This window comes from Mirounga angustirostris, unplaced genomic scaffold, assembly GCF_029215605.1.
Source record: "Mirounga angustirostris isolate CCGP_5_RB_7025 unplaced genomic scaffold, mMirAng1.0.hap1 SCAF_9, whole genome shotgun sequence".
Classification (NCBI taxonomy): domain Eukaryota; kingdom Metazoa; phylum Chordata; class Mammalia; order Carnivora; family Phocidae; genus Mirounga; species Mirounga angustirostris.
This window is the reverse complement of record NW_026991717.1, coordinates 34,630,061-34,654,859: the sequence shown is the minus strand read 5'-3', so window position 1 is coordinate 34,654,859 and position 24,799 is coordinate 34,630,061. Positions and strand designations below refer to the sequence as shown.

The window sequence follows — 24,799 nt, the reverse complement described above, 5'->3', positions numbered from 1 at the left end:
GGGCGCCTGGGTGGCTCAGTCATTAAGCGTCTGCCTTTGGCTCAGGTCATGATCCCAGGGTCCTGGGATCGAGCCCCACATCGGGCTCCCTGCTCCACGGGAAGCCTGCTTCTCCCTCTCCCACTCCCCTTGCTTGTGTTCCCTCTCTCGCTGTGTCGCTGTCAAATAAATAAAATCTTTAAAAAAATAAAAAATAAAAAATAAAATCTGGTCTCTTAAGAACTTTGAAGACAATGCTATTATCACAATGTTAATTATAATCGTAATGCTGTGCATTAGATCTCCAGAACTTATTCATCTTCTAACTGCAAGTTGGTATCTTTTGCCCAATATCTCAATTCCCCCAGCCCCCAGCCCCTGAGTACCATGATTCCACTCTATTATTCTTAATGTTTGTTCTAAAATCTGTTCCTTTCTGTCTTTTCCATCTCGAAATAACACCTCAAATTCACCCATCAGCTAGAGCCAGAAGTCACTTACTTAGCTAGGATCCATCAATCAGGTTCTACCAATTATACCTCCAAAATATATCTCATAATCATCTACATTTTCTCCATCTCCACTGCCACCCCTGTGGTTCAGTTTACCTTAACATTTCACCTCAAATATTAAAAAAAGCTCCTAATTGATCTCCCAGCTTCCACTCTTCATCCTCTGCTGTTTCTTCTCCTCAAAGTAATCAAAGCAATCTTTTAAAAACACAAATCACAACCTGTTTAAAATCTTTTCATAGTTCCCCAAATCATTTCAATAAAAACCAAACTCATTTAACTTGGTCTAAAAGCCATGAAGAATTAAATTGCTATTCATTCTCTAAATTCGTTTCATTCACTATCTCCCTTGCTTACCATAATCTAGTAACACTGACCTGTTTTCAATTATTTTAACATACTAATTCTTTCCTATCTCATGGCCTGGAATATTCATCATCCCAACTCCTCACCAAGGTGACACTTGCTTCAGGTTAACTCTCAAAATTTAAGTTCTCAGAGAGATATTCATGGATCTCCAAATTCAAAGTCCACTATTTCACTACTTTCTTTCCTAGAACCCATTCATTTATTTATAGCAATATCCCATTTATCCATATTATACACACATGCGCACGTGCTTGTATATACTGAGCCAAGAACATGTCTGCCTGGTTTATCACTAAATCATTCCAAACACCAAGCACAGAGTCTGACACATAGTCTGTATCTAACAGGTACTTCGTGAATAAGTCAATCATTTGCAAATGAATGAGTGATTTTAGTTGTGACTCTCACCTCAAGACCCAAGAGAAAATATATTGCTCCACTATTCTCCACACCATCACTGCCTTGCCTGGGAAATTATCTTAAATGACAGACTTAACACCAAGTGGTTGAAGGGTAACAGGCTCACTAATTACAAATAAGAAATGGCCACAATTATGAAGGTTCCCCTCCACAGGAGTGAAAAGTTTCAATCTATTCATTGGAGTGCAAGCTCACAAATACCTAATGGTGCATAAAGACATGAAGCCTCTGTTAAGCCTCATGGGTGCAGAGAAGAGAAAAATTCAACAAACTACATAATGAAATACTAGGTTCAAGATATACTGATGCTATCTATTCTTCAGATTTAAAAAAAGTATTGGAAGGGACTGATACTGAGTTTATCTATAGGAGGAAACCAACAAAAATATCACATAAAACAGTAATATGTTGCAAGGTAGAATCTGAATGTTAGTAGTATCTTTATAAAATGTCTCCAACTGTTACTGATCAAGAGCCTCCATAAACTACAGAGAAGGCAGTGTGACAGGGATGATAATACATACAGTAAAGAAAACACTTTTACCCTGAAGGCATATTAATGGAAAATTTACTGACCTTTACCCCATATTTTACTTTCCCAGCATAATGCTTTATGATGAAAGCAGGCTCCATCACGGCTGGAAATTCAATGTAAGAATTCTCTTCATGTTGATGCTTAAATTTATCTAGCAATGTTTGATTTGTAGCCTGTGGAAAGCTGAATTAAAAACAAAAAACAAACACACACACACACACAAAAAAGATGCAGCTGTCAATACAGTCTTTTTTTTAAATACATAATTACATTGCCATCTAACACACTTATAGCAAATTACAATGAGTTTTCACTTATATTATCTAATCTGATTTTCTTAACAAGCTAAAAAGTGAGTACAAGAAGGACTGGTGTTTTATAGATAAGAGATCAAAAGTTACGATTTGCCCAAACTCACACTTTGCAAGTAGCAGAACTAAGAAATTAACTCAGGTCTATAGATATTTAGCTCAGGTTGCATTGTGTGCCACTTCTGTAATACCCATAGGATAATAAAACTCAAATGATACATTGTTGGGGCCAAGAACTTCCAAATAGAAAATGATCTCTCAATTTGGACAGGTCTTAAGTCCATAGTCATCTTCTGTTTTCCTATTTCTTCATATACAAATTAAGTAGCAATTTTCTTACCTATACCAGTAACTACATAATTTTATACTATATCTATTATTATCTCAAATATGTCTCAATGGTTTATACTCATTGATGAACATTTCATATCTACTTATTAAGAAATAATTACATGATAGCAAATACAGGAATATCAAAGTTTAGGGGGCACCTGGGTGGCTCAGTTGGTTAAGCGGCTGCCTTCCACTCAGGTCATGATCCCAGGGGCCTGGGATCGAGCCCCTCATCAGGCTCCCTGCTCAGTGGGGAGCCTGCTTCTCCCTCTCCTCCCCACTCATGCTCTGCCACTATCTCTGTCTCTCTCTCAAATAAATAAAATCTTTAAAAATTAATTAATTAATTTCCAACTCTTGGTTTCAGCTTGGGTCATGATCTCGGGGTCCTGGGATTGAGCTCCATGTCAGCTCTGCTCTCAGCACCGTCTGCTTGTCCTTCTCCCTCTTCTCCTCTCTCACTCTCCCTCAATCTCTCTCAAATAATAAATAAATAAAATATATTTTTTTTAAAAGTTCAGAAAAGAAAAAAATCACTAGTGGTTGGGAATAATGGGAAGATTCAAAGAAGATATAGGAGGCAATTATGAGCTAAGTGTTAAAGGTTGGGTAGGAGTTTCATATAGAGGAAATATTATTGACAGAAAAAGGAGAAAGCAAGTATCTTTCAGAAAAGTTTCATTTAATCATAATTGAAATAATGAGAAATAATGTGACGTGAGGTTGCAAAGATGCTGAATACAAAATCTAATGTGTAGAAATGATTCCAAAATTACAACAGAAATAGGTAATTTTGTTATATGTATTAGAATCAGGAAGGAGAATGGCTTTTGGCGTCAGACAGTAATAGTTTAGATTAGCAGTTCTGTATGTGACCTACGTCAAGCTTTAAGAACTAGTTTCCAGGGCGCCTGGGTGGCTCAGTTGGTTAAGCAACTGCCTTCGGCTCAGGTCATGATCCCGGAGTCCTGGGATCGAGTCCCGCATCGGGCTCCCGGCTCGTCGGGGAGCCTGCTTCTCCCTCTGACCCTATCCTCTCTCATGCTGTTTCTCTCTCTCTCTGTTTCTCTCTCTCTCTCTCTCCCTCTCTCAAATAAATAAATAAATAAATAATCTTAAAAAAAAAGAGAGAGAACTAGTTTCCATAAATGAGTACAGTGAGGTATCGCAATGTTAACAGAATTAAATAACACTGGTAAAAACATCTAACACTAGCTGGCATCCTATAGGGAAGGCATAAATGTTACCTACTTTCTAACGTTGCCAACACTGCCATTTTCCTATTCATCTAGGCCTGCTTTTGCATTCAAATACTATCCCTTCCTCAAAACACCTTCACCATCCAGCTCTCCCTGTCCATTCCAGAACTCTAAAGCCATTCTAGAATGGACTATAACTCTTGCAATTTGAAACAGAGAGTACAGCGACAGCCTCTACAGTAGTCTCAGTACTCTAATCTTACCTTGTTTCAAGTCACCAAATCAAAATATCAAAATTTTCCTGTAATATTCCTTTAATCATGTGCCTCCCCTACTCAGTAAAATTTATGGATCACCAAGGCAAAGAGACCAAATCCAAGGTCATAAGCCTAGACACAAACTCAACCTCTGCAAACTTATGCCTCACTACTTCACAGCAGGATGCTTTTGGATACTCATCTCATTGTCTCTAAGTAATCCTCTGAGTAATCAAAAAGCTTGTGATTTATTTTTCTCTTACTTTCAAATGGAGAAAATAAATTTTCAAAGGAAGACATATATGAGAACAGTTTTTATTCCAAACAAGGAAAGATGGAAAGAAAAGCTCTCCATATGAGAAAAACTATCCACACTTGTGGATACACACTGCAATATCAAGTAAAAGAGCTTGGAACAAAGGCAAATCAGACATTATTGTGCATTTCAAAGCTCTTCCATCTAGTGTTCCCCAAAGGCTATCTGCCAGGAAGCCTTAGATTAGTGTTTCCATGCTTCTTTCTGTGTTTCTTTAACTCTCAAAAATACCAATACCTAGACCCCATTCCTGTGATTTTACTGAAGTGATGCTAGGGTCATGATGACCAGTACTATTTCCAAGTACTCCAGGTAATTCTTATGAGCAGGCAAGAATGACAAAATGCTGTCCTAAATGAATGCTCTGATCTTAATTTCATTTGTTAAAAGAAGACTGGGGTGGAAGTCAAAGATTCTGCATTTCTAACAAGCGTCAAGGGGCTGCCAGTCCTGCTGTCAACAGATCATACTTTGAATACCAAAGGAAAGACTGGTAACACTCCTAACATCCTGCTCACACCTAATTTTGCTTATTCTACTCCTTCTTTCTAAATTTCATGCTGCATCCTTTACAGTCAAGCTTAAATAACTTGCCCGAGGTCAAACAGCCAAGAGATAACAGAGAAAAGATTAAACAAGACTTCTGACCCATGCATCTAAAGCACTATAAACAACACTGAATGAGGTAGGAACACCGCTAAGGATATATTTCATGTTATATATTCCCTATAGAACAAAACAGTTTTTAGAGGAAAACTACTCAAAGTAGTTCCCCAAACAGCCTTCCTAAATGTGTCTAACTTATTTTCAATCCAACTCTGGCAGAGAGAAAACATTTCATGCCGTTGCATCTTCTGGGATGTTAAAGCACAGAGCAAAGTGGTCCATTTACAAGAGGAGGTAAAAACAACAGGACTGATACATAAAGTGAAGAAAATAATAATAGAATTTATAAAAAGTTTTTATGGAGGACTGAATATAGAAACATAATTGAAGGGACAATTAAGAAGTTATTCAGTCCAGGGTTACCTGGGTGTCTCAGTCAGTTAAGCATCTGCCTTCAGCTCAGGTCATGATCCCAGGGTCCTGGGATAGAGCCCCAAGTGGGGCTCCCTGCTCAGCAGGGAGTCTGCTTCTCCCTCTCCCTCTGCCCCTCCCCACCACTCATGCTTGCTCTCTCTCTCTCAAATAAATAAAATTAAAAAAAAAAAGAGGTTATTCACTCTAGTCTCCTACCAACAACAATACCTTGACAGATGATGCAAAAGAATTACTATAATGGAAAATTTTATTACTTTATAAAGCAGCTGCTAATCAGCTCTAATGATAAGAAAGTTCTTTCTTACACTGAGCCAGAATCTGTCTCTGTAATTTCCGGCCACATGGCTTACCCCCAGGAACTTCTGGGTAATGGCAGAGTTAATATTCTCTTATTGGGCAATATTTATATCTATGTGAGGTAGCAAGTGACCAGGGAAATATAGTCTTTGTATAATAAGATGTGAACTAAAAATATTTTACGTAAGGAATGACAAGCCAAACAAAAACCCTTTCCTCTACTCATGTTTTAATTACATACTCGGCTATCTCAATTGCTGCTCACAACCACCTTAAGATATATAGCAGACAGCACTATCATTTCTCATCATTTCCTTTTTACATGCAAAAAACTAAGAACGAAGAATATTCAGAGATTTGCCAAAGGTAGCTAATAGAGATGGAATGCTACCCTGAACTTCTGACTCTATAGCCTATTATGGAGAAACATTATAGGACAATACTTCAATGCACAAGCTAATTAGTCAGAAATGCCTGGAGTGTCTTCAAGTCCATCACTTACTATCTATATGATCTTCTTCTAGACTTGCTTAAACTGTGTTCTTTTTGTTATCATAAAATACCTCAAACAAATAAAACTGCTTAATATTTTGACATCAACCATAATAGTTCTCAACACTGAATATCAAAATCACCTATGAAGTTTTCCAAAATAAAATACACCAGAGGTAAGGTATGTGAGCAGTTAAGAACCACTAACCTTACGATTTTATAAAAGATAATATATGTTGTAGGGCATATAGAGCAATGCAAAAAAAACTTTTACACAACTTTGTACATAAAATATTTTTGTATTAATTGCATTTTAATTCATTTAGATTAATGGAAATAGTCTATATGTTTATGGCATATTAATAGGGTGACATACAACTTACCATACAAACCAGGATATTTGGGAGTTAAAGCAGGCACCTTTAATAACTAAACTGGACAACAGGCATAAACTTTAGATTGTCCCATTCAAACCAGATGATGTATGGTCATCCCACCTATGATAGTTAATCCCCAATATTTTATATCTTACTTCAGTGGGTATAATGGTTATAGCTAGAAATCAAGTGACCTAATTTAGTTACTTAATATTTTAGTGAAGAGTGACAGAAAACTCACATACTCTCCATCACTTCAGTTTCTCCAGTTCTAGATTTGCCATCTTATAGGATAACTATAAATAATACTTTACAGAGTACTAAAAACACTCTGGAAGATGCTATATGAAGTTTTATTTCTGAAGCTTATTCAGCTTATGTTTGGTATACTACACAAGGATGTCAAATACTTGGCATATATTGCTACTTTCCACCTGCACAGCTGTGGCAGACATCACTAATCTATCATGATATTCTTTTCTACTGAACATGAAAACTACAAACACATCTCATATAAAACTCAATTCAAGAAGAGAGGAATATGCAACAATAAAAAAATATGCCAACAAATTTAACATCAAAGTAACTCTGTAGAAAAATCTGGAAAAACTCAAGGAAAAAATGCATTCAATATTATAGTTTACCCAATTTTCCTAGAAACATACACAATAAAATGCACACAAGGGAAACTTTGGCTCCTTATTGATTATGTAAGAAGAAAATTTAAGACTTAAAAAGACATGAAAAGCCCAAATGAAAAGAATCATACTTTTGATTGAAAAGTACTTGCTGAAAGAATCATACTCACTTGCTTTCTTCATCCAAAAGATGGAGCAGACCTGTTGGTTTCTTGCTAATAAGATTTATGCAACAGGTATTATCAATATAATCTATATTGTGCCAGCTGATACCTTCAGTTCTATACTCCTCCTAGGAAATAAATTCACAATTTATTCACCTTGCAGAAAATAACAGGTATATGATAATAAAGACTGAAAAGCTTTTGCCAGGCTTAAAAGAACTAAACTTTTCCCTTTTAAATCACTAAATCTACACAATGGAAGAATGTATAATTTTGGTTATGTAAAACCTTCATACAGTATGTGTCTATTTTCATTAAAAAGTACATACAATCAAATTTTTTTGTTAAATTGCTATGTGTATGCCACTCAGGTGAAAATTTAGGGCTGGATTTGTTTTAGCCGCACTATGTAAGGACTGCACTAAAGAAAAATATAAAATAGGGGCGCCTGGGTGGCTCAGTTGGTTAAGCGACTGCCTTCGGCTCAGGTCATGATCCCGGAGTCCTGGGATCGAGTCCCGCATCGGGCTCCCTGCTCAGCGGGGAGTCTGCTTCTCCCTCTGCCCCTCCCCCCTCTCATGCTCTCTCTATCTCATTCTCTCTCAAATAAATAAAATCTTTAAAAAAAAAAAAAAGGGCGCCTGGGTGGCTCAGTTGGTTAAGCGACTGCCTTCGGCTCAGGTCATGATCCTGGAGTCCCTGGATCGAGTCCCGCATCGGGCTCCCTGCTTGGCAGGGAGCCTGCTTCTCCCTCTGACCCTCCCCCCTCTCATGTGCTCTCTCTCATTCTCTCTCTCTCAAATAAATAAATAAAATCTTTAAAAAAAAATAAAAAAAATTAAAATTAAAATTAAAATTAAAAAAAAAAAAAGAAAAATATAAAATATAAGAAGCCTAATTTCTCCCACATGACCCTAAACCAACAAAAAGGACTGAGTATTTGTTGGATTATCAATAATGAATTTAATGAAACAATGTCTGGGAAAAGTAAAAACCATCACCTCCAGTGATCACTGATATCATATGGAATTCATACATAACTTCATTCGGTAAAATAAAACACTTAGGGGTTAAAAAAAAAACAAAACCCTTAGAATATGTTAAAAAAAAAAAGTTTCAAATCCAAGATTTTAAAAAGTCAAAGCTCAGGCACTGAACAACTATTCAACTATTAGGCCCCTATTGTTGCTTATTTTTTCTCTGTACTGGGAAATAATCTTATATTCATCCTTGTGATGCTTTTAAACTGTTTTTCAAAACAAGGCCCCTGACAATCTAAAGAAGGTAAGTTTCTACACTGCAAGAATATTTAGGCACCAAGTAAATACCCCAGTCGGCTGATGACTTTAGTATGCACTGATAATATTCACACACTTCTCTACAAATATAATGGTTTTGCAAATTAGGGATTTTTTTATTTTTATCATTCTTTGGGTATTATTATTATTGTTATTATTAACCTGTAAATAAGACTGGTATACTATAAACTGTAGTTACTCTACTTGGGAAAAGTAAATGTCTGTGCTAACTTCAGCAGCACATATATTAAAGCTGGAAGATTAGCAGGGCACCTCTGCAGGGATGACACGAAAATCTGGGAAAGGTAAATGCTTAGTTCTTTCCTTTTAATTCATAATTTCACAAGAAAGTAATTGCTATATAAAGGTCACCCTGCACAGTAGTAAGCAAGTTTTTTTGTCCTGTTTCTTTTTTGTAGCATGGTTAACAAGCATATGGATTCTTATAAACGTTAATATAGCAGTCCAAAATCCTCCCCTCATCTCCTCTTCCCAATGACAATTCACACCCCCTTGCCAAAGTTAACTATTATCCTAACTTCTAATAACACTGATAAGGGTCACCTGGGTGACTCAGTCGTTAAGCATCTGCCTTCAGTTCAGGTCATGGTCCCAGGGTTCTGGAGTTGAGCCCCACATCAGGCTCCCTGCTCAACGGAGAGCCTGCTTTTCCCTCTCCCTCTGCCTGCCTGTGTTCCCTCTCTCGCTGTCTCTATCTGTCAAATAAATAAAACCTTAAAAAAAAAAAAAAAACTGATAAGACTCATCTGTTTATAAATCTAATATAAACAGAGCCATACAATATATATTCTTTTCACTTTGCTTTTTTTTTTTTCACTCAACATTAGTTTCAGAAACACATCCAGGTTGTAGGAGGCATCTAAAGTTCATTCATTTTTTTTTTGCATTTTTTATTTTATTATGTTGTATCACCATACATTACATCATTAGTTTTTGATGTAGTGTTCCATGATTCATAGTTTGCATATAACACCCAGTGCTCCATTCAATACATGCCCTCTTTAATACCCGTCACCATGCTAACCCATCTCCCCCACCCCCTCCCCTCTAGAACCCTCAGTTTGTTTCTCAGAGTCCATAGTCTCTCATGGTTCATCTCCCCCTCCAATTTCCCCCCCTTCATTTTTCCCTTCCATCTTTTTTTAAACATATAAGGTATTATTTGTTTCAGAGGTATAGGTCTGTGATTCAACAGTCTTACACAATTAACAGCACTCACCATAGCACATACCCTCCCCAATGTCTATCACCCAGCCACCCCATGCCTCCCACCCCCCACCACTCCAGCAACCCTCAGTTTGTTTCCTGAGATTAAGAATCCCTCATATCAGTGAGATCATATGATACATGTCTTTCTCTGATTGACTAAAGTTCATCTATTTTTTTAATCCTTTATTTAAATTCAATTTAGTTAACATATACTGTATTATTGGTTTCAGGGGAAGAATTTAGTGATTCATCAGTTGCATAGAACACCCAGTGCTCATTCAATCAAGTGCCCTCCTTAATGTCCATCACCCAGTTACCCCATCCCCCCAACCACCTCCCCTCCAGCAACCCTCAGTTTGTTTCCTAGAATTAAGCATCTCTTATGGTTTGCCTCCCTCTCATTTTCATCTTATTTCATTTTGCCTTCCTTTCCCCTATGTTCATCTGTTTTGTTTCTTAAATTCCACATATGAGTGAAATCATATGGTATTTGTCTTTCTCTGACTTAATGATTTTGCTTAGCATCCATTTTAATTGCTGTAGGGCAGGGGTTGTGGAACATCATATTCACTCATTTATGCTTTATCTACAGCTGCTTTCTCAGTGTTCTAGCAGGACTGAGACCACATGGCCCCAAAATCTTAAAAGACTTATTCGGTCCTTTACAGAAAAAGTATGCCAAATCTATGAAAGAGCATTAGTTCTCAAACATTAATACTCAACAGAATCACATAAAGGACTTATTAAAACACAGACCACTGGGCCCCAGGCCCAAAATTTCTGAATAAGTAGGTACAGAGTGGGGTCCAATATTTGCATTTCTAACAAGTTCTTAGGTGATGCTACCAGTAGGGATAGGAGAACAATACTTTGAAAACCAATGCTGTGCAGTATTTATATGCAATTTATTCACCCACTGCACTACTGATAGACATTACAGTTATTTCTAATTTTTAGCAATTAAAAATGCCATTATTAACATTTGTGCACAAAAGTTTTAGTGTGCTTTTATAAGCATTTTGAAACTGAAAACACAGGCTTATAAACTACACATGTATAATAACCTCAACAGATACTGCCAAGCAGCTTGCAGAGTATGTGTACCAATTTATGCAACCATTATCCGTGTATGGGACTTTCCCATGTACAGTATCTCTAATATTTGTATTATCAGTTTTTTTCATTTCATCATTCTCATGAATGCCTAGGGGTATCTCACTGTGGTTTTAATTTTAATTATCTGATGACTAGTAAGTGAAAATCTTTTCCTATGTTTACCCTCCATTTGGATGTCCTCACATGTCTATGTTCATAATAAAAACTCTGAGGAAAAATCCCTGCCTTAGTCATAGGGATTCAGTCTATTTCCATTAAGTTGGATATTATTTATAGATTTTTGTAAATGCCCTTTATCAGGAAGTTCCCTTCTATACCTAGTTTGCTGAGGATTTTTTTTTAACATGAATAGTTATGCAATTTTATCAAATGCTTCTATTGAAATAACAGTAAGTTTTTTCCCCGTTTTGTTAATAGATGAATTAAATCAACTGATGATTGATGTAACACACACCAGAAAAAAACTCCACTTGGTTCTCATATATTATCCTTTTACATATCTTGCTGGATTTAGTTTGCTAATATTTGTTTAGAATTTTTTAATCTATGCTTATGAGTGAAATTCACTTTAATTTTCACTTCTAATAATATCCCTAAAAGATTTGGATATCAGTGTTATCTTAGCCTCCTAAAATGCACTGTGAATTGTCCCCTCTTTTGCTATTCCACATAAGAACATACGTCAAACTGATACTAATTCTTTCAGTGTTGGCAAAATTCACCAATGGAGCCATCTTGGTTTACAATGTTCTTTATGGAAAGGCTTTTAATTACACATTCAATATTTTTAATAGAATCAGATTTTGTATTCTGTGTCAGTTTTTCCTATCATTTCATAAGTGTACTTATGGACATAAAGCTGTTTAGTGTATACTATTATCTTTTTATTTTTAATATGTGTAGGATCCACAGTGAAGTCCTCTTTATAACTGGAATTCTGATTATTTATATCACTCTCTGTCTTTGTCACTCATTTGGATGAATTTCTTGCGGGGTCTTATTAGTCATTTCAAAGTAATACTTTTGACTTTGTTGATCTTCCATGGCATATTTGTTTTCACTCTTATTTAATTTCCTCTCTTATCTTCATTATTTCCTTCTTTATACTTTCCTTTGGTTTAGTCTGCAGATCTTTTTCCAATTTGTTGGGATGGATATTTATATATATCATTGCTCTTCAATTTTAAAATCTTCTAACAGCTATAAAATTTTCCTCTAAATACACCTTTGGTTACATCCCACAAGTTTTTGTTTTTTTTTTTAAGATTTTATTTATTTATTTGACAGAGACAGACACAGCGAGAGAGGGAACACAAGCAGGGGGAGTGGGAGAGGGAGAAGCAGGCTTCCTGCTGAGCAGGGAGCCCAATGCGAGGCTCTATCCCAGGATCCTGGGACCATGACCTGAGCCAAAGGCAGACGCTTAACGACTGAGCTACAAGTTTTAAGATGCAACATTTTCATCCAGTTCAGTATATTTTATTCAACCTCTAGACTATGTAGAAGTGCATTAATTAATTTTTACCCAAAAAGGTACTTTCCAGTTATCTTTTGATTGTTGGTTTCAGGCATAATTTCTTTATGGTATTTAAATATGTATGGTTTCAATCCCTGAAATTTGACCCTTGTGTTATGGTCCAGTATACAAACAAATCTTAACACATTTTGTAAATTTGCAGTTATCTATATACGTCAAATAAGTATTTGCTTTAAAAATCTCATAGGGACGCCTAGGTGGTTCAGTCAGTTAAGTGTCTGCCTTCGGCTCAGATCACGATCCCAGGGTCCTGGGATCAAGTCCCGCATCGGGCTCCTCGCTCAGTGGGGAGCCTGCTTCTCCCTCTACCTGCTGCTCCCCGTTTGTGCTCTCTCTCTCTGACAAATAAAATCTTCAAAAAAAAAAAAAAAAAAAGGAAAGGAAAATATTGAATGCTAGATCCTGTATTTGAAAAATCATACAGATAATTTTAGCACTAGGATGATCTCTTCCTCCACTGGACAGTGAATTTGCTCTTGGCAGGTGGCTAAGAACATGAGGAATTCTATATTCTTTTAACCCAACTGGAACTGAGAAAATTTTAAACTGGGCTTCAGTCCCTCAGATGCCTGATCTATTTCTGGTTTATCTTTACTTCTAAGATGTAACCCTTTAAGGTCTCAAGCAGAAAACCTGTAGGAGTTATCAGCGAGTTCTTCCTTGTTCTTGAATCTGGAGAAAACCCTGTTCATCTTCTCAGATTCTCAAGCCTGGCTCTTTCAGAATCAGCACCTCTCTACCAGAATAAAGAAATGTCTTTAGCAACAAAGCAGTCCAAAAATGCTGGGCTCATCTCCCTGGGTTTCCTTCTTGCAGATATAAGCCCTGTAGAACTTCACTTATTTAGATGTACCCCAATGCCTTCAAATATATTTTGTTCATTCTTTTTAGGTGTTCTGCAAGGCAATTTGGTCAAAATTTCCTAGTCTGACATCCCCAGAAGTGACAGAAACAAACAAAAAAACCTCACTAGATTATAAATGCCTCAGATAAGATCCCTGCACTCCAAATTTTCTGTCTTCAATGCCTAGCACAGTGTGTGACACATCACTGTTATTCAATTTAGTGATGAACCAATGCCTTGAAGAATAATTCTGAGCAAGTAAAGGAAATAAGAGAGCAGTATTATAAATGACAACATTAAATATATTTTCAAATCACAGAAACTTCTGGTCTGTCTCTTATTCCACATTCTCTTTACATATAACTTAATTCAGGACTCAGAATCACACAGTCACACTACTTCAACTGGCTTATGGATTATGTCCTTCCCTCCAGGTATTTTACCCTCTCTTCAGTCCATCTTCCACAGTTCAAATCCTCTGCTAAATATACTTCAAATTGCTCCTCATTTTCTAAAAGAAAAACTCCAATCTCCTTTACATGACATATAAAGCCCACAACTATATGACCCGAGGATATTTCATAAACTTATCTCCCTCCCTGTCTCCATTCTTATATCATGTATTTTAGCTATGCTATTTTCAGTTCCTCAAAAGTGTCATGCTGTTTTATGCTTCACAATTTTAAGGATATTGTTACCTTTGTTTAAAATATCTTCTCCCCATTGACAATCTGGTAAACTCAATCTTCTATTCAAAACTATATTCCAGAATCACCCCTGGGAAATCTTAGTAGACTTTTAAGAAGTTCTAATCAACTTCATCCTTTATATCACTACTTTTAACGTGCTATACGATTTTGGCACTCATCATCCTGCAGGGCAATTATTACACCTCTCTCCCATCCTGTGGGACAGGATGGGACATTTTTGGACAAAATTTATTTTAGTATTCAAAATTTTCAAGATGTTTCCTCCCAAAGCATATTTGATAACTTTTTATTTCTATCTTCTTTTTCAAAAAGTTTTATCTACTTAACCAATTTTGTATTCAGTTGAATTTAACAAATACCCATCTCAAGTACCAGAGATAGACAAATAAATAAAACAGTTAATATTTAAACTGCCTTAAATCTATTATCCCCAGCAAATCCATTTTAAGTGAAAAAACATGACAAGGGAGAGAAAGGAAGAATAAAACAGATGAGATGGCAAAGAGGTGCAAGGTCTCTAAACCTTCTATAAATTATAGCAAAAGCGTACCCGCCACATTAAATTACAAAAGAGAATACTGAAACTTGAAAGGAAAAACAAGATGTATCTTAGACTCTAAGTCTTCTGATCCATAATTCCACCACACTGCCCAAAATTATGATATTCAGGTAGCAAATAAATAAAGATCACCCATGCCCAAATAGTTCTGAACACATTTTCCATAAACTGTAAGGTTTTTTTTTCATACATGTTTTTAGGCAAAGTATTTCTTATGGCTCCTCAATGTCTAATCTACACTTCTAGAAAAGGTAAAAATAATTTCAATAATAGTCAGATAATACCTTTTCTCTTCAAAAGCAATTTACTTACTCTTCTAATGACCCAGAGAGTAACTGCCACGTCACTTAGTAAAACACAGCACACAGTCAACAAAATGCATTTCTCCACCCCTCCAGTATATATATCCATTTGCAAGAGATAAAAAATACTAGTTTAGCATGATCTAGCTAAAAAAAACACTAGAATGAGTCAAGCAGACCAATCCCAGCCCAGCTTTTTGGTTAAAACAAGAATTATGGAGGCAGACTGTTAAGGTTTGAATACTGGCTTTAGTTACCATCTGTAAAACTAGAATAAAAATAGCACCTGCCTGATAAATAGTAAGTACCACATAAATGTTAGCTAATATAACAAATAATACTGCATTATCTTTTAATAGCTCCATCAGAGAGTCTAGCTAAAAGGCTATGTGTTAAAAATTGTAAGCATCATCAAGATGGCCAAAACTAGTGCTGCTTTGTGCTACTGTTAATCAGTCCTCAGAACCCTTTAAGCAAGACAGATGTGCTTAAGCTAGGACAGAGGGCAACAAGCCTTAGTGATAAGAAAGATCTTTTTTTGTTTTTGTTTTGTAGACCTGTTGTGGTCCTCCTGTTCATTTCTTCACCATTTCCCTTGAGATAAATGTGAATTCTGCTTCTGTTTATATCCTTCTATACAAACTGAAATTGTGGGCTACAATCTCAACTTATTACTAACTTGAAACTTAGCTTGCAGAGGGACGCCTGGGTGGCTCAGTCGGTTAAGCGGCTGCCTTCAGCTCAGGTCATGATCTCAGGGTCCTGGGATCAAGTCCCTCATCTTCCTGCTCAGTGGGAGCCTGCTTCTCCCTCTCCCTCTGCTTGTGCTCTGTCAAATAAATAAAATCCTGAGGGTGCCTGAGTGGCTCCCTGAGTGGCTCAGTCGTTAAGCATCTCCTTCGGCTCAGGTCATGATCCCAGGGTCCTGGGATCGAGCCCCGCATCAGCTCCCTGCTCGGCGGGAAGCCTTCTCTCCCTCTCCCACTCCCACTGCTTGTGCTCCTGCTCTCGCTATCTCTGTCTCTGTCAAAAAAATAAATAAATAATCTTAAAAAAAAAAAAAAAGAAACTTAGCTTGGAGAAAGAGCCCACATTTTCTATGACCCTGCATTTACCATAAGCATTCTCAGGGAAACTGATGGCTCACTCTTTCGACTCTAAATCAATTTGAGCTTCTCCCAAGAAATATCTAGTTACCCATTTGGGTCTCCCCACACTATCCTATTTCCCTATATCCGTACTCTAAATTGATTCAAGATTCTGTTAATGAACTCCTCTACCCCACGGATAAAGAAGACACCAAAGCAATCAACTTGATTGAAACGAAGAGACCAAAGCAATCAAACAAGTATATTTAGCATTACACACAGTGACCAAGCACATGGTAGCAATCAAAAATCACCAACAGAAACCCAAACCAAACTCATGCATCTTTTCATTCAAAGGTGTACTCAAGCAAGCACATATTTTTTAATCTACTTGAGGTCTATTAAAAAAAATAAAAAAGGAAACCCTGTATCATATGGCTCAAAAACTATGCTCTAATTTTTCATTTGCTAACACTGACATGAAGACTATAATATCTGCATGGAAGTATTAGATTTAAAATGCTTGTAACTATGACTCAAAAATTTATATATGTGAATATGTGTGGGAAGATAAGTGGGTGAGACAATGGGAGGGGGGAAAGTGTATATGAATTTAAGTACTCACTTGCTCCAATTTAAAAATATGCTGATTGAAGTAGTGCTGTAAACGTTCATTAGCAAAATTAATACAGAACTGTTCAAAGCTGTTATTTTCATAATCTTCAAACCCAAAAATATCAAGAACACCAATGGACAAAGTCTGTAAAACAGGAAAAAAATTATGATGGTTAAAAAATGATCCTCAAATTTATTTCATGAATAATATCCACAATGATAGGTTAACAAAATGCTCAAAGTTCTTCTACAGCACTGGACAGGAAATTTTGGGGAGCCAGTGTTCAACCAAAATATTCCACTAAATAAAAACAATTTTAGTTTTATTTTCACCTTTTTCTTTTTATCCCGATTATAAAAATACATCCAAAATTTTAACACATGTAATACACTGTTTACAAAAATGTTCGAAGCAGGGTTAGTGACCTGTTATCTCAATCTCAGAAATTCCTAAATTCCAAGAGAAAAGGAAATAGAAAGAATCACCTATGGGGAAGTAAAAAATAACCTAAAGCTAGATTTTTCCTGGCTATCCCAGGCTATGCAAAGAACACCATGCAAGTTTTCCTATTTTCACTTTTATAGCCCAACAGAATTCTGCTTTGCAAACCAAGCTAATTAGTATGTTTAATCAGCCTTGTGCAAGCTAAGGATGAAACTGGATATCAGAATATGTGGTTTCTTCAATTTTTAAAACAATCTTTTTAAAGATTCATTTATTTATTTTAGAGAAAGAGTGCGAGGAGGGGCAGAGGGAAGAATCCTCAAGCAGACTCCCTGCTGAGTGTGGAGCCTGACACAGGGCTTGATCCCACAACCCATGAGATCATGACCTGAGCTAAAACCAAGAGTCAGATACAGATGCTCAATTGACTGAGCCACCCAGGTGCCCCCAATTTTTTTTAAATTTTTATTTTAAAAAACTGTACAAAGTTTACGATGTTAAATAATTCTAAAAAATTATAACAAAAAACAATAATCCCTTTTTCATTATCAATTTCTGCTCCCTAAAGTCAACACTCAAATCTTTTATCTATTTGATATAAAATAGTACAGTATAGTATACAAATGCTTATTCTTCTAGGTCTTGATTATTTTGCTTCTACATACTATATTCTAACTTCTTACTATAGATAACAAGGATTCAGCTTTAATACCCCCAAACCAGCATTCTTCTCACCACCTTACCTCATTCTTAAAATACAGTTACATGACAATTTTGGTTAAATGAAAACAATCTTTCTCCACTAGTACTAAGAGAGATACTGGGCAAACTAATGTAATGAGTTATAAATACCAAGAGATTTTTTTTAAAGATTTATTTATTTATTTGAGAGAGAGGGAGAGCATGAGCAGGGAGAGGGGCAGAGGAAGAGGGGGAGAGAGAATCCTCAAGCAGAGGGACTGTGGACTGTGGAGCCTGACGCGGGGCTCAACCCCAGGACCCTAAGACTATGACCCAAGCTGAAACCAAGAGTCGGCCGCCCAAATGACTGAGCCACTCAGGTGCCCCAATAGTAAGAGATTTTTTAAAATCTCCGTTAAGAGTATTTTCTTTGAGGTACCTGGGTGGCTCAGTCAGTTAAGCCTCTGACTGAAGTGATTTCTGCTCAGGTCATGATCTCATGGGTAATGAGATCAAGCCCCACGTGGGGGCTTTGCACTCAGCAGCGAGTCTGCTTGAGATTCTCTCTCTACCCCCCTCTGCCTCTCCCCCTGCCTGCACTCTCACTCTTTCTCTCTCTCAAATAAATCTTTTAAAAATAAGAGTATTTTTTGATTGATTCTGTTAATTCTAAACCCTTACGAAAAACAGTAAAAGTAATGACCTTCAAAAATAAGTCACTTTGGTGAATAAGATTCCTATTACAATTTTCTAACTGTAGGCTTACTCAAACCATGAAAAATAAATGTTAGAACCATTTTACATTTAAGACAGGAGGATTAAGTGATAAAGATGACATATTTTAATCACCCTAAAGATGCAGACTACTCCACAGAAAGCTGCTGGGAAATAAAAACGGATTTGAAATGATTTAAATATCTAAGATCTGCCATATTAAAAAAGAAATTCCAGGGGCGCCTGGCTGGCTCAATCAGTGGAGCATGTGACTCGATTCCAGGGTTGTGAATTCAAGCCCCATATTGAGTGTAGAGATTACTTAAAAATAAAATCTTAAATAAATTCCAATGAAAAAAAAAACCTGAATATAAAAAATTAAAGTCTAAAAGCATGAGAATATATATTTTTATAATCTTAGGCTGAAAGAGGCCTTCCTACATAAGAAAAATAAATAAATAAAACCCAGGAAAATAAAGGAAAAGAATGGGAGAATTAACTGCACAAAAATTTAAAACATACGGGCCCTAAAACACAACATAAACAAAACTTAAAGTCAAGAGAAAATATATGCAATATATATCAAACTATGAATCTCTGCAATATCCACAGTGACTCCAAGAAAGTAACAAAAAGACAAAATGAACAACATAAAAATAGAAGAATATATAATGAAATGATGAAAAACCATGAGAAGATACTCGACTTTCATCTATCATTGAAAAAACGGACAATAAAATGGGATAGTCCTCCTAATCAGATTAGTAGATGAAAAGACTGATAATATCCAATGTGAGTAAAGGTGTAGGGAAATAGGCATTTTCATACACTACCAGTGGAAGTGCAGTCTTTTCTGAGCACTTTAGCAATTTAGCAGTAGCTAACAAAATTCTAAAATGTATATATTCTTAAATCCAGCAATTCATTTTAAGGATTTTATCCTAAAGAAGTGTACACAAAGAATATTTGTTACATCATCATTTATAACAATAAAGCAAAAGCAACATATTTTTATGGGGAAATTTATGGTATACAGGCATACTATATAATATTACAAAGTTATTAAAAATAATGAGGTCCAAACCTACTTCAAGACATATCAGGTAAAATAAAAAATACAAGTTAGAAACAATACAGATAACATAATTCTACTTTTAAGCTTAAAAGCAACTCTGTATATGTACATCCATAGAAATGTACATAAGAAAAAGGTCTGGAAAGACACATAGAACAAGTATCCCTGAATATCAGGGTAATAAAAACATACATACATAAGGAGGGAAACAGCACAGAATATAAACAAAAGGTGATTCTTATTTATTACTCTACATAATTCTGTGTTTTTAAATTTCATTTATTATTTTAATAAAAATTTTCCAGGAAAAATATATAATAATCCAATGTATGTCTACCTTTGTATTTTGCTCCAAATCTTTACTATTCAGAAGTGCATGATTAATCCGAAAAACTATCCAGTCAAACAGGGCACTATATAAAGACTTAGCCATGGAGTTCCTCACTGTCACAGCCTGAAAAAAAAAAAAAGAAAAGGGTTGGAGAATAAATGAAAATGGCAATAATCTAAGATACTATAACAAAGTGTATTTTGCGCTCAACTAATAAAGAAAGCTTACGATCCTGAATTAGAAATTTAATTTTCTCTCAATTTAAATAGCCTATAAATGAAGTTTTCCATATACCCATACTCATTAATCTAGTCTCAACTCTAATCTAGGCTAAAAGGTAAGAAAAACAAAATGTAGGTTACTCAGTTCAAAATACTTTGACTGAAAATTGGGGTATACATTTTACCTAGTAAAGAAGGTATAATAGGAGGTTTACAAACAAATCAAACTTGCCAGCAAAAGTGGGGAAGACTATTCCAGGCAGAGGAATAAATCTGTTGGCAAACAGGCATCAGTTATCTGTGGAATCCCAGTTAGACTCTTAAAAAATAATCATAATACCACCACAATTACATTCCTGGTTGTCTTCAACTTGTCATCCACCATAACCTCAAGGATTTCTCCATCCCCAGATAGAGTAATAATTCTTTCATTATGGAGTAATACAATTTCTTTTTTCCCCCTCACTTCAAACTTTTCCCAGTTTATGGAAACTCTCTGTAATAACTGCTCAAAATTTCTGTAAATCTGAAATTGTTCTAAAAAATAAAATCTATTAGTTAAAAAAACAATCAACATTTAGAAAGTACTACAACCTAAAAAAGGAGGGGTACATATTTTAGATAATTAGAGAATATAAGTCCTAATTACTTAAGCTTTATATTCAGGTACATACTTATGTATCTGTCCTACAGTTTAGAGGAAATAGAGAATAAGGATTAAAAGCTAGGCTGTCTTCCAATCCCAGTTCCTCTACTTATTCTAGGTATGTAACCTTGGCCCAAGATACTTTAACTCTTAAGCTACAGCTTATACATTTGTAAAATGTAGATAATACCACAATCTACCCCATGAATGATGAATTTCTGAATTTCAGTGAATAAAAAAAACGAAAGCTTCAAGTTTCTAGACCAAAAAATTAACTACCTAAACCATTACCTGCACCAGGAAAGAGAAGATGCTATCAAATTCTCTATCTTCAACACCAGAAACCTGAACATAATTGGAAAATGTTCACAAGTTCTGAGAAAAAAAGGAATGTGACCCTAGAATTCTATACTTAGGCAAGCTATCAACAAAGTATCTTTAAAATTAAAAAAAATCAGGGCGCCTGGGTGGCTCAGTTGGTTAAGCGACTGCCTTCGGCTCAGGTCATGATCCTGGAGTCCCTGGATCAAGTCCCACGTCGGGCTCCCTGCTCAGCAGGGAGTCTGCCTCTCTCTCATGCTCTCTGTCTCTCATTCTCTCTCTCAAATAAATAAATAAAATCTTCAAAAAAAAAAAGATAAAAAGCTTTTGCACAGCAAAGGAAACAGTCAACAAAACCCAAAGACAACCGACAGAATGGGAGAAGATATTTGCAAATGACGTATCAGAAAAAGGGCTAGTATCCAAAATCTATAAAGAACTTATCAAACTCAAACCCAAAGAACAAATAATCTAATCAAGAAACAGGCAGAAGACATGAACAGACATTTTTCCAAAGAAGACATCCAAATGGCCAACAGACACATGAAAAAGTGCTCAACATCGCTCAGCATCAGGGAAATCCAAATCAAAACCTCAATGAGATACCACCTCACACCAGTCAGAATGGCTAAAATTAACAAGTCAGGAAACAACAGATGTTGGAGGGGATGCGGAGAAAGGGGAACCCTCCTACACTGTTGGTGGGAATGCAAGCTGGTGCAGCCACTCTGGAAAACAGTATGGAGGTTCCTCAAAAAGTTGAAAATAGAGCTACCGTATGACCCAGCAATTGCATTACTGGGTATTTACCCCAAAGATACAAATGCAGTGATCCGAAGGAATATGTGCACCCCAATGTTTATAGCAGCAATGTCCACAATAGCCAAACTATGGAAAGAGCCAAGATGTCCATCAACAGATGAATGGATAAAGAAGATGTGGTATGTATATATATATACACACACACACACACACACACACACACACAATGGAATATTACGCAGCCATCAAAAAAAAAAAAAGAAATCTTGCCATTTGTAATGACGTGGATGGAACTAGAGGGTATTATGCTGAGCAAAATAAGTCAATCAGAGAAAGACATGTATCATATGATCTCACTGATATGAGGAATTCTTAATCTCAGGAAACAAACTGAGGGTTGCTGGAGTGGTGGGGGTGGGAGGGATGGGGTGGCTGGGTGATAGACATTGGGGAGGGTATGTGCTATGGTGAGTGCTGTGAATTGTGTAAGACTGATGAATCACAGACCTGTACCTCTGAAACAAATAATACATTACATGTTAAAAAAAAAAAAAAAGAGAAGAGAGTAGGAAGGGAAAAATGAAGGGGGGGAAATCGGAGGGGGAGACGAACCATGAGAGACTATGGACTCTGAGAAACAAACTGAGGGTTCTAGGGGGGAGGCGGTGGGGCGATGGGTTAGCCTGGTGATGGGTATTAAAGACAGCATGTATTGAATAGAGCACTGGGTGTTATAAGCAAACAATGAATCATGGAACACTACATCAAAAACTAATGATGTAATGTTTGGTGATTAACATAACATACTAAAATAAAATTGAAAAAAAAAAAAAGAAATTAGGGCTCTCAATCCTATAACTGCAAGCAACTGAATCCTATCAACAACCTGTGAACTAGAAAGAGGATGCGAGTCTCAGATGAGATCACAGACTTTTCAGACATCTTGACTTCAGCCTGGCGAAACCCTGAGCAGAGGACCCAACAAACCTGTGCCCAGACTGATCCATGGAAAGTGTCAGAAAATATTAAGTCACTATGTTTGTTACACATTTATAGAAAACCAATACACTCTCCTCTAACTGATTCTTGTACACTGTTGTGAGAGTGATCCTTTAAAAAAAAAAATCTAAGACACCATTTTTGCTTAAAACATTTTAAGGCTCTTCCATTGCTCATCAGATAAAATATTAAAATCCCTAAGGGCTGCTCCTTATTTTACCCCAATGCCTAGTACATTTCTGGACACAAAAAAGGTTTTCAAATATTTACTACACAAATAAATAAATACACCAAACAGATATAAACAAAAATAAATCAGGATCTACAAAAATCATCTCAGAAAGTTGAATTTAAAGTTAAAAATATAAATAGGGCGCCTGGGTGGCTCAGTTAGTTAAGCGACTGCCTTCGGCTCAGGTCACGATCCCAGAGTCCCGGGATTGAGTCCCACACATCAGGCTCCCTGCTCAGCAGGGAGTCTGCTCCTCCTTCTGACCCTACCCCATCTTGCGCTCTCTCTCTCTCACTCTCTCTCTCTCAAATAAAATAAAATAATATAAATAAACATAAGGAAATTTTTTTTTTAAGAGAGAGTGGGAGAGGGGAGGGGCAAAGGGTGAGAATCTCAAGCAGGCTGCACGCTGCCCAGCGCAGAGCCTGACAAGGGCTTGATCTCACAACTCTGAGATCATGACCTGAGCCAAAACCAAAGAGTAGGACACTTAACCAACTGAGCCACCTAGGCGCCCCAGGAAATATTTTATATTGAAAAAAGTTATAAAAGAAAATATAAAAGTACTGAAACTTTATGTATAAGAAGGGCAAAACTTTTAAAAAATGTTTGGCTTTTTCTGTTTAGAAAGGAGTTCTCAAATTTGGAGATTATGACATAAGACACATGACATAAGAAATGTAGACTTGATGGCAGTTAGGAAGAACCCCCCAAAATAGGAAAAATGCATCAGTGGTCAGCCTAAAAAGCATTCTCTACAGTTCTATCACTATTTCCCCACCTCTGTGTCTTCTAATCTCATATTCCTGTCCTATTTTTATAATAACTGTCATAGTTTGATTTATCATCACTGTCATTACACTACAGAACAGTAGGCTTTTCAATAATTTTCCCATTCATATACACCTGAGTGGCATATTATAATAATAATAATGGCAATGCCATCTCATCTGGGAGCCTCAGTGTACAGATGATACTTAAAGCAATGAACTGTGTGAGATAATCTAGATAAGGAATATAGAGAAGAAAAGACAAAGACTATGTCCTGGAGAACTACATTTTTTAGAGGTCAGGTGGAAAAGAAAGAGCAAACAAAAAGAATTACAAATGAGTGGCCAACAATGAGAAAGTGAATCAGAAGAGTATGACGTTCTGGAAGGTAAGAAACTGCCTGAAGAAGAAATAATCAACTGGATCAAACACTGCTCATTTGTAAATCCATCTACTACCTGTTCACCCCATATTAATAATAAAAAACTTAAGAATGGTGAACAGATTAAGATCTCAGAAGAAAAATGTATGCCTATTGCTTAAAATCACATTCGACTTTAAGTTTTCAGGTTGATGAAAAGTTCACAGCTGAATTTCAAGGATCCAGAAAATATTTCAATCAACACTCTTTTTGAGGTTATTTTCATTCTGTTAAAAGAAAGAACACAAATTCAAACTTCTAAAACTGTTCAGAGTACTTTGATCTCCAGAAAATCTATTCATACCTCTGCCAGCTTGTATGGCAAAATAAGCTTTTCTCCCACTGTCACAGTCTTCCTTGTAACTAACGCTTCAAATAGCATTTCTTCTTTAACCTATACAACAGAAAAGTAAATTCAATGTATAAGATTTATGACAATGAGCTGAATTATTTATTGAAAATCCAAATAAAGAAAAAAATGTTTAATGAGATTAGCAAATATACAATAGAAAAAAGCAAAGACAGTACATTTAGCCATTTAAATATTGGCCAAGGTGAAAGTTAAATGTTCCACTCACCCTACTTCCCACCCCCTCCCAAAAAAAGAGAGGGTAAGTAAGACAGATGGGTCTTTTTAGTTA

At 36.2% G+C, this 24,799-nt stretch overlaps 1 protein-coding gene across 10 annotated transcripts in view; it reads right to left on the bottom strand.

The window, feature by feature from the left end:
- MYO9A (myosin IXA) overlaps positions 1-24,799 on the bottom strand; it is a 269,890-nt gene that overhangs the window by 159,029 nt on the left and 86,062 nt on the right. For all 10 annotated transcript variants that reach the window (XM_064570198.1, XM_064570206.1, XM_064570197.1 and 7 more), the window contains 5 exons: positions 24,463-24,552; positions 19,792-19,908; positions 16,550-16,684; positions 7,247-7,368; positions 1,857-1,998 (listed from right to left, as the gene is read on the bottom strand). In XM_064570198.1, the coding sequence (XP_064426268.1) occupies positions 1,857-1,998; positions 7,247-7,368; positions 16,550-16,684; positions 19,792-19,908; positions 24,463-24,552 (606 nt within the window). The remainder of the gene's footprint in view (positions 1-1,856; positions 1,999-7,246; positions 7,369-16,549; positions 16,685-19,791; positions 19,909-24,462; positions 24,553-24,799) is intronic.